The sequence below is a fragment of the Harpia harpyja genome, chromosome 21, assembly GCF_026419915.1.
Source record: "Harpia harpyja isolate bHarHar1 chromosome 21, bHarHar1 primary haplotype, whole genome shotgun sequence".
Lineage (NCBI taxonomy): Eukaryota > Metazoa > Chordata > Aves > Accipitriformes > Accipitridae > Harpia > Harpia harpyja.
Genome location: NC_068960.1, coordinates 19544346 through 19556464, shown reverse-complemented (window position 1 = coordinate 19556464; position 12119 = coordinate 19544346). Strand labels below are relative to the sequence as shown.

The 12119-nt window shown below is 46.6% G+C and overlaps 1 protein-coding gene across 4 annotated transcripts; it reads right to left on the bottom strand.

Annotated features, from left to right (window-relative positions):
* Nucleotides 1–274: 274 nt before the first annotated feature.
* Nucleotides 275–10659, bottom strand: RNPS1 (RNA binding protein with serine rich domain 1). Of its 4 annotated transcripts, none has more exons than XM_052773091.1 (8): nt 10569–10651; nt 7215–7406; nt 6701–6856; nt 6195–6386; nt 4279–4381; nt 3326–3479; nt 2712–2853; nt 275–1397 (listed from the first exon to the last, which is right to left on the bottom strand). In XM_052773091.1, the coding sequence occupies exons 2-8, from the start codon at nt 7283–7285 to the stop codon at nt 1292–1294; spliced, it is 924 nt and encodes a 307-aa protein (XP_052629051.1). In that variant the 5' UTR covers nt 7286–7406; nt 10569–10651; the 3' UTR covers nt 275–1291. The 4 variants fall into 4 exon arrangements, with proteins under 4 accessions (XP_052629051.1, XP_052629049.1, XP_052629053.1 ...); XM_052773089.1 differs by lacking the exon at nt 10569–10651 and adding an exon at nt 9725–10173; XM_052773093.1 differs by lacking the exon at nt 7215–7406 and having other exon boundaries at nt 10569–10659.
* Between the last annotated feature and the right edge of the window lie 1460 nt (nt 10660–12119).

The window sequence follows — 12119 nt, the reverse complement described above, 5'->3', positions numbered from 1 at the left end:
GGAGAGCGCCGAGGGCGGCGAGGCAGCGACCCCACTTCCGCCCGCCCTCAGCAGCAGCCAATCCGCGGCGCTCGCCCGCGTGACGCTCGGGAAAAAGCGCCGCCCGCACCGGTCTTAAGGGGACAGGCGCCCTTCGCGGGCGGTGCATCCCGCGGGAGGGGACAGCCGTAAAAACCGGGAGGTTTTGCCGTAAAAATCTCCAGACAAGGCAGCTGCCGGCCTCCCCGTCTCTGCGCCGAGAAAGGGGCTGGAGAAGGGAGCGAGGCAGGCCGGCTGTTCTCAACCCTACTGCTTTATTCAATAGTCGCTGGTCCTACACAAGTACAAACACAACATGGCCCAAAAGGCTACAAAGTGATACAAAACAAAACGAAAAAATCTTTATAGTATTGACTGTACAACAGGTGGTAAATTCTCTGCCTTTCCCTATGTGAACTCCGGTTAATCCAGCCAGCACAGCAGCCCCGAGCCTTCCTCTCTGCCTTGCAGTTTCCAGGGGCTGATGCTCAGTCACCAATTTTGAGATTTGCAAAAGCAGAAGCTTTTGCATTGTTTCACTGGGGGGTTGTGTAGGAAGTTTTTACCAAAACCCTTTAAGAAAAGGTGAAAGAAATCACTTACAGGGGCAGCTACAAACCAGTTCTTAAGATTTCCAGCTTCTTTTCTACAGTATCATGTTCAGTGGGCTGGACCGTTGTTTCCGTGGTGATCACCTGGTATATGTGTTACAGAAGGGCTTTACCTGCAGAAAGAGCTTACTCTGCAGAAACTAATAATCTGTTTGGGAATTGGAATAAAGCGACAACTCTGTATTTAAGTCTCAGGCAGATCTGGACTCCAGCTGCTCTGAAAAGTCCTGTGCTGGCACCTAGAGATCAAGATAAATGCCTCCCTGTCTCACTATACAGGGTTTCTGAAATAGCTCAAGATTTACATGCTCGTCTGTACAGCGTGCTAAGCATTTAGAAATCACCAAGCAGCAGCCTGCTAACTGGAGAAGGAGCAGCTGCAACATCTTTCCTTCCATTTATCTGGAAAAGGTGTTTTCGCAGCCTTTAAAATCAAAGCCATTTTTAAATAATTTCAATTCAATGCCAGCAAACTAGAAGCCCCACAGCAAAGGCTATCTACTGGCCAGGAACTGTTGCTCTCTCCTCTTAGGTTACCTTCACTGCCAGGATTATCTCTCTCTCACTCCTCCTCACCCAGACCCATTATAAAAAAAAAAGGTACAATATTTAGTCTGACGGGATTTAAGTTAAAAAATAAAAAGCTGTCCAGTCTTTTTGCTTTATCGTGAGGAGTTTGAGCTGGAGCGGCTGCGATGGCGCCTTCGTCCAGGAGATCTGGATCTTGATCGCCGGCGAACAGGGGATCTGCGCCTAGGAGACCGGGACCTGAGAGAGATGAAGGAGAAAGCTTTCATTAGGACACAAGGGGAACAGGTTCCAGTAATTTGTCAGCTCATCTACCAACTTCTCAAAAACACTTCCCTGCCTCCCTCCAAAAAATCCTCATACAATATGGTAAAAGAGCTCCAGCAAAATACAGCCAGCTCCAGAGAGGAAAAAGGCAATTCAAAGATTGACTACACAGAAGGAATATTCTGGCTACTCTTCCTCTGCTTTAGAAAGTTGAAAGAACACTTAATATCCAAAGAACAGACAAGAATCTTTTCTTCCTCGAGCAAAACAAGCTCACGTTCATTCTACATCGGATTCTCCATTACCTGAAAGGTCAGCTTTGACTCCTGAAATACAGTGATATTCAGGGAAAGGATTTATATAAGCCCTTTCAAATGCAGGGACATTTCTTAGTGGAAGTCTAACTCTAAAGGTAAAGCTTCAAGCTCTTCAGTGCTACAATCAATCTGTATGGCCACCAGTATGACACCAAGGTTCCAGGCACAGAATATTAACAGAGCCTGAACAGGACAGTAGAAGTTAGACTAGGGAAGAAAACAAACAATTAGGAGGGAACGTCAAACCTAGCATTTGCCAGACCTCAGTAAAAGGCATGTCTAAAGGAGGACCAACAGGCAGTGGATCTTGTGCCACATTAGCTAGTTCTCATTTTTAAACTCATAGTTGGTAAGCTCTTCAGCAATCAAGTGGCCCAAACAGGAGCCACTTTTACTAGTGGCAAGAGTTTAAGCAAATTTCCAAGACAGAGGAGCCCATCTAGATGCTGAGGAAGACTCCGAAAGACTTCTTATCTGAGCACGTTCAGGCAGCCCAAAGCCACACAACAGGCACGTGCATGTCAGGTCACATCTTTATCTTGGAGTCAGCATACTCTGCTCACCTGATGCAGAAGGACTGCTTTTTGGTCGTGCCCATTCATAGAAATAAGGGATGGAGGTGCAAGGGCTTCAGAAAAGCAAGCAGTTGTAGCAGGCTGCCAAAAGCATTCTGCCAGCCAGAAGTCCATTCCCACTTCACCTTGAAGCATTTATGCAGAAGGGACTCCAGGGAACAGGCTGGAAAGCATCTGACATTTCTGACAGACTGCATTCAGGGTGTAGCCCAGAGCATGTCACCCTGGCGCTAAGGAGTTAAGTACAATCCAGGCTCAACTGATGCCCAAAAGGTGTTACTGTCATTTGGAGGGGAAAGTCAAGTCCAATAGGATGAAATTGCCCCCATGCCGAGTCTTTCAGTGATAACATGCTGTTACACTGAGAAGGAAATGCAAATTGTCACAGCTCTCACCTTCTCCTCATGCGAGGGGGTGACCTGCGCCACATCGGTGGTGGTGGCAGCATCCTCCTGGGTGGGCTAAAGCGTCTGGGAGGCGGCCGAGGTCGTGGTGCCAGCACAGCTGTGGCAGTGATCTCCTGACCATCAATCTGGCCTTTTTAGGGAATCACAGAAACAGGAAGAAGTAAGTATTTTCCAACGCTAACATCTACACATCACATTACTGCAACTCACAGCTTTGTCACAAGCAACTGAAGCATGAATCAGCCTACAGTGCTATTTCCACTACCCGCTCAGGGGTTATTTTGACAAAGTCCACATACATACTAGACTTCATCTAATATCCCATCAAATTTCAGTTCAGATGTTAACCCAAAAAGATTTTCACAGACACAAGAATTTTATTAGTTTGTTTTGAAAAAAACCCTCAATTTTAGTAGCTCTGCAATGTTTTGGATCTGTCCTGAACCACACAAAAGCCAAAGCCATTTGGGCTGAAAACAGACAGTATTTCAGATCAGTTCCCCAAAGGCTTCCCTATCACCTCTAACTCATTTCCAGATCAAACTCATCCGCTCCAAAGATTTTTACAAGCACCCAGCCTCCTTGCAGCATTTGATACCTACCTCCATCCATGTGTTTCAGGGCTTTCTCAGCATCGTCTGGGTTCTCAAACTCCACATAAGCATAACCTTTAGAGAGGTGTGGATTTAGCCTGTCAACTGGCATGTCAATCATTTTTATCTTTCCGTAAGTGGAAAAAATTTCCATGATGTGATCCTGCAGAGAAAGAGCAAGTCTTAAGGACATAGACCACGCTTACTGACCAGGTCTGGCTGGCACAGAGCAGTAAATCCACAGCACTGGATTAGCTTTAAATCAATGCCACCATCAGAAAGAGACATATTTCATTGGCCAGATGTGGAAAGGATTACCACTGCTTTCTCTACTGTTGTCTATTCAGTTTCTTCTCGGATTGTTCCAAACCTTAAGTTCTAGCAGCATTACTGCTGCATGTCAACACTAGCCACAAAAATGCAACTAGTGTAAAAATCCTCTTGGGGACCTGAAAAGAGAACTTATGCCCTCAGCTGAAAACTCTTAAAAAATATTAACAATCACACCTTAAAACACATTACTTTTTCAGCACCCTACACTTCTACCTCTGAAGACCTTTAAATTACATTCTAGCAAAGACAACACAAGCCAGCCCAGCTCTCTTCAGATCTTTTATCAAGAACCTCCAGATACCCTTAATGCCTCCAAGTTAATTTCAGCTATTGTCCCAACTTCTACAGTTTTCTTCCTAGTAAGGCAGCATACAAGGTCTGGAATACTGACAAAGCAGACAGACCTCTTAAGCACCACACGGTCTCAAAAGCCTGCACTGTATTTGATGCAGTAAAATCCTACCAAAATTTTCCTCACTGAGCAATTTGGACACAAAGCAAGAATTTCCAACACCAACACCCTGGCAGCACTCTAACAACAAAAAACATTTTGAGAACTTTAAAAGAGCCACTCACACGTCTTCACAGAAGATATGCAAGCTTGATATTACAGGGGAGCATGCCATTACCTTGGTCACGTTTCTAGTGAGCCTTCCAACATGCACTTTTGTGGGTCTGGGTGACGGGCTCCGCCTCTTCCGCTCCTTTTCATCTCTCTTGGGTGGCTTGGACCTGATTTTGACAATAGAAAATGTTTATTTTTCAGGGAATATGCAAGACAAAACCAAGAAGCCAGTCATTATCACATGATTAAAAAGCACCATTTTTCTTGGGAGGGCATCTTTTTTCTTAAAAAGTTACAGGTTATGAAGTGCTGGGGTGGTGGTGAGGGTGTTCCACTTAGAAACACCTCAGGACTTGCATTTGCCTTGTCTGCTTTTGCTTTAGAACCTTCTGGAATTTGAGAGCCTTTTTTTTGTGAGTTTTCAACTTTACTGCAACTAGGGTAACAAACACCAAATTTAGGAAACATTTCTATAAAGTTTTTGGCCATAGTCAAGGAATTTCCCAGTTGTTAAAACAAAAAACATTCTTTGCCTCAACAATTAAAGAGGCAAAATGAGGACATGAACACTAAACCATACCACAGCCAGGCAAATTAGTAGATCCAATCATTTGTGTTTCTGTATCTTCTGTTCACTACAGAGGTCCAGAAATGTCATGGTTAAAAAAACTATTTAAGTAGCTGTGTATCACAATTTCTTTGTAGTTTCATAAAAAAGAAAACAAAAAAAATCTGGAACATAATTTTAATCTTTAAAAAATTCAGTATGCAGAAAATTTATATTTATGCTGCTTCTTAATCTTACTGTCCATAAATTGAGTGATATACTAAAAAAAAAAAACAAACCACCACACTGTCTTATAATAATTCAGTAGATTTTATCAGCCTTCAGCACCTGACCTACAGAATTATCCAAAGGAAAAACTGTACGGACATTAACACAGTTCGATTCCTACCCTTACAGGAAAATGCTTCCTTTGTCCCCCCACCCCCCCATTTTATTTTTTTATACATAAGACTATACATACACACATATACACCATTTTCAGCCCTCACTTTTCTGTTAGTCTTGGCTGTAATTTACAGGAACCAAAGAGCTTTACTCTCATCTAGTGCCCGTATAGTCCCATACTACTGGGGAAACATTGATTAAAATTACCTCTACAAAATGTAGTATTTAAAATCACTCTCTTTAAAATGAGATTTTTAATCTCTCTTCCTACAGGGCATATGTTCTGATTGTAAGCAAAAGAAGCACACCCATTCTAACAAAATTCAGATCTCTAAATTATGGAGAAAGCAAATGGTCCTCAGAAAACAATCTATTCTGATCACAATCTTGTATTCTACGTGGAAATTAACCTGCAATCTGGTAATTCCTAGAAGACTGTCCTGGTTTTGGCAGGGATAGAGTTAATTTTCTTCCTAGTAGCTGTCACAGTGCTGTGTTTTGGGTTCAGTAGGAGAAGAATAACACTGATGTTTTCAGTTGTTTCTAAGTAATGTTTAGACTAAGTCAAGGATTTTTCAGCTTCTCATGCCCAGCCAGCAAGAAGGCTGGAGGGGCACGAGAAGTTGGGAGGGGACACAGCCAGGACAGCTGACCCAAACTGGCCAATGGGGTATTCCACACCATGTGATGCCACGCCCAGTATATAAACTAGGGGGAGTTGGGCAGGGAGGGATCGCTGCTCGGGAACTAACTGGGTGCCGGTCAGTGAGTGGTGAGCAATTGCATTGTGCATCACTTGTTTTGTATATTCCAATCCTTTTATTATTGTCATTTTAGTATTGCTATTACTACCATTATAGTTTCTTCCTTTCTGTTCTATTAAACTGTTCTTACTTCAATCCACGAGTTTTACTTTTTTTCCCGATTCTCTCCCCATCCCACTGGGGGTGGGGAGGAGCGAGTGAGCGGCTGTGGGGTGCTTAGTTCCTGGCTGGGGTTAAACCATGACAAAGTCAAATAAAACTCACTTGGAGCGAGAGCGTCTCCTGTTGTCATGTCTCCGTCGAGATGGACTTGGAGATCCAGAGGAGCTGCTGGAACTGGAGCTGCGTGAGGTGCTGGAACTCCCAGAGCGGCTTGAGGCAGAAGAGGAGCTAGAGCCACTGCTAGAACCGGTGCTGGAACTGGACCCTGAACTCGAAGTTGAGCTGGAACGGGACCTGTTGGCGGTGGAGGGGGAATAAAAATAAGTGGAGTACCCAGAAAAAGAATGGCTGAAAAACTTCTGATAATTACAGAGAGAGCAACTGTGAGTTAGAACAATGAAAACTGATGCTCCATAGCTCACTAGACAGCCAAAGAAAATTCACACCTAAAAAAAAAATAAATCCCCTTAAGTTAGACACAACTGCACTGTGACTAACTCAATGCAAGCTTTCAACATGTCCATGACACAGGGAATGAAACGTACCAGAAATCAAGCTGGTGGTTTCTGAAAACACTGTAATTTGTTACTACCTGTAAAACTAACTACCTGGTACTGCTGCTCCCACTGGAAGCACTGCGTCTTTTGCGTGTCTTGTCTCGACCACGATCCTTTTCACCTGATTCCTTAGTGGCTGCTTTATCCTTGGACCTGTCCTTTGATTTCTCTTCAGACCTATCCTTGCGCTTGGTTGGTGAGGGAGCCCTTCAAGAACAAATTGCAGAAGACATTGTTTAATATAGAAAAACACAAGCAACAAAAAACCCCCACCCAAACAAAGAACAGAACAGCAACACAAAACATTGAACTTCAAATGTCACTCAAGATCACCATAACTGCAGAGTTAAAGCATTAGGCAAGGTTGGACTTTTTAGAAAAAGGAAAATATTTTACATTACAGAGCAGCTTTGAGGAAGACAGCTATAGCATACAGAAATTCTCACATACAGAAATTCACGCAGAAAGAGGTGTATTTCCAATTCCTCACCCTCACTGGGAGAGCCCTAGCACCCTATAACATCCCCAGTTTTGTTAAGCCTAGAAAATCCGACAGAATTATTACCTAGTGTTGGATTTTTTATTATTTTCTTTGAGTCCTAGCAAACTCTTCTTTTTCAATCCTGATAACTCCATTTCCCCTTCGGAGGCGTCCAAAGCAGCACCGAATGGGCCTCACTTATCTCAAATCTCACTTCTAACTCCTCGATTCTGAGAACCGATCCCTAATCGAGTGCAATAAACTCCAAAGAACAGCCTAGTGACAAGATAAAAGGGTTTAGAAACAAGAAATTAACAGATAGGCATAAAACAACAAACCTGCTTTGCAACAATGGCAGCACACTGGGCATCAACTGACTTCTACAGAGTACTTCAGTTGCACATACTGTTTCATGGCCATTAACAGCCAACCTCTGTGCCAGCTCACACTGGCACTGTGTGCCTCATGTAAAAGTCTGCATCCATGTCCAAAGCTATCATTTTGACATTCACTGAAGTACAAAAGACCTTAATTATCCAAACAAAAAAAATGGCAGACAGAGGACATCCATTTTCACTGCAAGATGTACATGCAGCTCATGCCTCTTGACAACAGCCTTATCTCCAGAAGAGTAAGCACTGGTTTTCTCCAAAACCAGTTTATGCCATATAGCATGTATTTGTCAGGAAGAAAGGGTTGTCAAGAACAAAACCCCCCACTGAATTATGGCTGCTTTCAGCCACAATAAACTGCTTCCAAAGCTCTGTCAGCCTTGGAAAGACCAGATTAAAGGGCCCAGTTTGCTACACTGCTGCAACAGCAGATCTCACTTTAACTTCTTAGCAGAAAGTCTAAACTGGATTCTGACCTCATCTAGCCCCAGTCAGTTCCCTCTACTCTAGATCCAAAAGGAGACAAATTTAACACCCCACTATTTAACACTGAAATACTGGGCATTAGTTGAATTCCAGACGTTTCCCATGAGAAGGCTACATCCATCACATATTCTGTGATGTCTAAACACGTTGCTGCATTTTGACTATTCCACATGGATTGTTTAACACCTGCATTACAAAGCTGCCTCCAATCTATGTTATAACCACCTCTAAAAGAGTGTGGCAGGTTTGATTTGCTGTAACACCCATTATCTACCTACGAATGAAACATCCAGGAAATGAAGAGTCAGCACAAGCATGTCTGAACTGCCAGGCTTAGCTGAAGTGGCATTGAATATTCACAGTACTGCATGATGTTGGAAACATCTCTATCTCTACATGCATCACAGGCAAAATTAGTTAACAAGAAGAAAACCTCTCCAGCTCACTGCATCCAACAGTCTAGTTGCTTCCATGCTTCTGGTGTCAGATTCTGGTAAGCAATTACTTTGTTCTCTAAATTGCAATTAAATTTACGTTCGGGAAAAGATCACTTCTGAGCAGCTGAACCCACTCTCCCGATTTTCAGCTTCACAATCTTCCCTAATACAACAACTCCAAAAAGCAACACAAATGAACATTTGCAAACCCAGCTCTCTGCAGATCCAGAAGTCAAGAAACAACCATGCCTTTTTGCATAGAGAACAGGAAACCCACAACACAAATGTGACACTGGCAGGGCTCCCTGGGAGAGAAAATGTCTTCTCTAACACCAGTGGTGGTAACACAGGTGCTGCAAAGGTGACTAAGAATAGCAAACCTGTATACATCATTCAGCTGTACGACATTTCTAACCAGCTCTATGCCTCTAGTGCAAAGTGTGAGGGGGCTGAAGTTCAAAAATTGAAAGCCACTGCATGAGATCAGCTGACTCACTTGGAAGAACAGAACAGGTAAGATTCTGGACTCACAAGACCAAAAAACTTGATATTTTCTTTTCCCACCTTTCTTCTCCTAAACATACCATAGCCAGGTTTGTGTTATCTCTTCCTACACACCAACTTCTCTTGCATCTGTGGACTACCACAGTGCTGATGCTATCAGCTCAGCCATGCAAAACTATCTATTATTGTCTGATAGCTAGCTCCAGTTCTACCCCTACTGGAAGGAGGGAAGAGAGAGAGCACAGATGAAGACCAGCACATGCTTTGCTGTTACACAGCCTGCTGCTGGAGTAGTAGGTAATACTTCAGTTAAACAGGTACCACTCCAGCACCACTCCTCAGGACAGGCACTTAGTAGACAAATTAGCCATATGATGATGTTCACACATTTAGCAAGCTTCTATATGATGGTACATGCAGCATTTAAGCAGCCTCCCAACTAACCAGTGTTTTCTTGCCATCAAAATATATGTACCTTCCTCAAGAATACCACTTGCCTAGCTTACTTCAGTTGGAAACCTCAGCCTAAAAGACACAGCCTGTGGGCACGTTCACCTGTATGTGTTCAAACGTTCACTGGAAGATGTGGAAAGAATAAAATCATGGGTCTTCACACAAGGGTGTATAACAACGCACTTCTAAGCGGCATGTTTCTTTCCTACAATCAAAAAAACCTCTCAATCCCTAACAAGTCAATGTTTTTGCAGCACCCACCCCCAAACCAGAAAATCTAAGAGCAATCTATACAGGCCAAACAGTCATTTCACACACACACCTCTCTGCTTTAAAGAGTTGATTTGCCCTCTTAAGAGAGCTGTAATTCTGTAGCAAAGGAAGCAAACTCAGCTCTCCCCCGGACTTCCTGCACGACTACAGGCAAGTCCTTTAATGGCTGTTTGCTTCAGATCCTCATTTGCAAAATGGGGAAAAGATTTCCTCGTGTGAGGAGAGAGTTCAACGCTCGGCAGTTCTTTGCAAAGTTACGGCCGCTCGCCCAAGCTAACTACAGCGAGCAGGGCCAGAGGAGCGCAGGGGCAGCCAGCTCCGCGTCCCGGTTCGCACGCCATGGGGTACGTTACGGCGCCGGGCGGACCGAGGGCTTGTCGCTGCTGACCGCACCGTACGTGTTGCCATACTATGAGCGAAGCCAAGGCGCGGGCTGAGGAACAGGGAGAGAAAAGCACAGACCAAGCACAGAGTCGGTTCAGAGCAGAGCCCGCACCCCGGGGCCCGCGCCGCCCGCCGCTTCTGCCAGGCCCGGCGCCGCCGGCCGGCCGGCCCGCCCGCCCCCGGGCCCGCACAGCGCTCCTCCCGCCGCCCCGGCCGTGGGGAGCGCCGAGACCCCCTGCCCCGGCTCCCCTCCAGGCCCCGGCCCAGCCCCACCCGGCCCGGCCCCTCCCCGGCCCGGCCTCCCTCCCTCCTTCCCTCCCCGCCCCCGGGCGCGGTAGGCCGCGGCGCCGAGGCCCCATCCCTGACCCTCGCCCCGCCATCTCCTCCTCGGCGGCTCCGGCGCGCTCCCCTCGGCATCCCCGCGCGGCGACGGGGCCGTTCCGCGCCGCGGCCGGGCCGGATGGACGCCGATCCCCCGCGGCCCCGGCCCCCGCCCCGGCCCCACTCACATCCTCGGCGCCCGCCACAGCCGCCGCTCCGGGCCCGTCGCGCGCGATCGACGCTGCACGGGCGGGAAGGGCCGCCGCGCGGCGCGCGCTAATGGCGTCACGCGCCGGGGGAGCGTGAGCGGAGGGGGGAGCAGGGCGGGCGGGCGCGTTTAAAGGGACAGAGCGGGAGCGTGTCATTCAGGGTGTCTGGGGGGGGCGAGAGCGAGGAGGGGAGCGGGTCAGTCGGGGTGTCTGGGGGGTGAGGGGGTGAGCGGGTCAGTCAGGGTGTCTTGGGGGGGTGAGCGGGTCAGTCAGGGTGTCTGGGGGCTGAGGCGGGGAGCGGGTCAGTCGGGGTGTCTGTTGGGGGGTGTGGGGGGGGAGCGGGTCAGTGAGGGTGTCTAGGGGGGTGAGGGGGGGAGCGGGTCAGTCGGGGTGTCTTGGGGGTCGAGGACGGGAGTGGGTCAGTCAGGGTATCTGGGGAGTAAGGAGGGGAGCGGGTCAGTCAGGGTGTTGGGGGGGATGAGGAAGGGAGTGGGTCAGTCAACCGAGGGCAGGAGTGGGAAGAGAAGGAAACAGTGCGTTACTGCAGAGAGAGAGGCATCAATTGCTCATCAGAGAGCTCCAGTGATACTGGGCTGTGGCCATGACAAAGGACACTGACTGGCAGGACAAGGTCTGTGGCTGGAAAAGTCTGATCTCGTTTATTAGAGCACCCAACGTTCCCCCAGGCTAGAGGTGCCTCAGCTCTGTGGGTGCCAGCCCCATTCATTCAGGCATGCCTGACCTGCGCAGTTCCGTGGAACGGTGAGCAACTAGCCCCATTTGTACTGGGCTTGCTTGTCCGATTTTTGCAGCTACACTTATTGGTATAATAAAAGTTATTCAGTCTTCCTACAAACCTTGTCCTGCTTAATAATAATAATAATAATAATAATAAATAATAGTAGCAGCCAGGACTTCAGCTCTTGATTTTCCATAAGCAACAACCCAGCAAGCTTTATCGGTAGATGCTAGGCACAGTGTCATGTCCAGGTTGCAGATTCACAACATGCAAGTCTCTAATTCAAGGTTGTGGCAGATGTGTCCTCTCAGGGGACAGGGAGCAGAAAGGGATGGTGCCACTGAGAAGGGACTCACCTGCTGCCTGACTTGCAAGAAAAACATGAAGAGAAGAATTAAAGACTTAAGATGGAGCACTATCCAGTGGCATTTCATAAATCCAAAGATTTATGTAGGAAGGACATTTTCTCTCTCTCTTTTTTTTTTTTTCCCCTGCCAAAACATGCATGCTGTGATTTTACCAGGAAATTTGCCACTGGAGGCATTGATTTTCTGACCTGGTCACATTGGGTTCCAGCTGTACAGGCTGTCCGACTTCTGACTTCAGAGGAACAAAGTCAGAAGTGTACTTTGATCCCATTCCTAATGCAGGGCCTTAAACATGACAAAACTTTCCGAGAAGCAGGTGTGCTAGTCAGCTGAGGGACAATCATAGGCATTTTTGTTAAATTCCTAAGATTCAAATCCTTGTGCTCCTCTGTGAAAGGAAGACAGCTCTCCTGAACGCAGTGT

Coding starts and splice junctions, on each gene's coding strand:
- RNPS1 (XM_052773091.1), bottom strand. CDS start 7,285: ATGGAGTTATCAGGATTGAAAAAGAAGAGTTTGCTAGGACTCAAAGAA. Junction 6,857..7,214: donor AATAAAAAATCCAACACTAG/GTAATAATTCTG, acceptor TTGTTCTTGAAG/GGCTCCCTCACCAACCAAGC. Junction 4,382..6,194: donor AGGAGACGCTCTCGCTCCAA/GTGAGTTTTATT, acceptor TGTCAAAATCAG/GTCCAAGCCACCCAAGAGAG.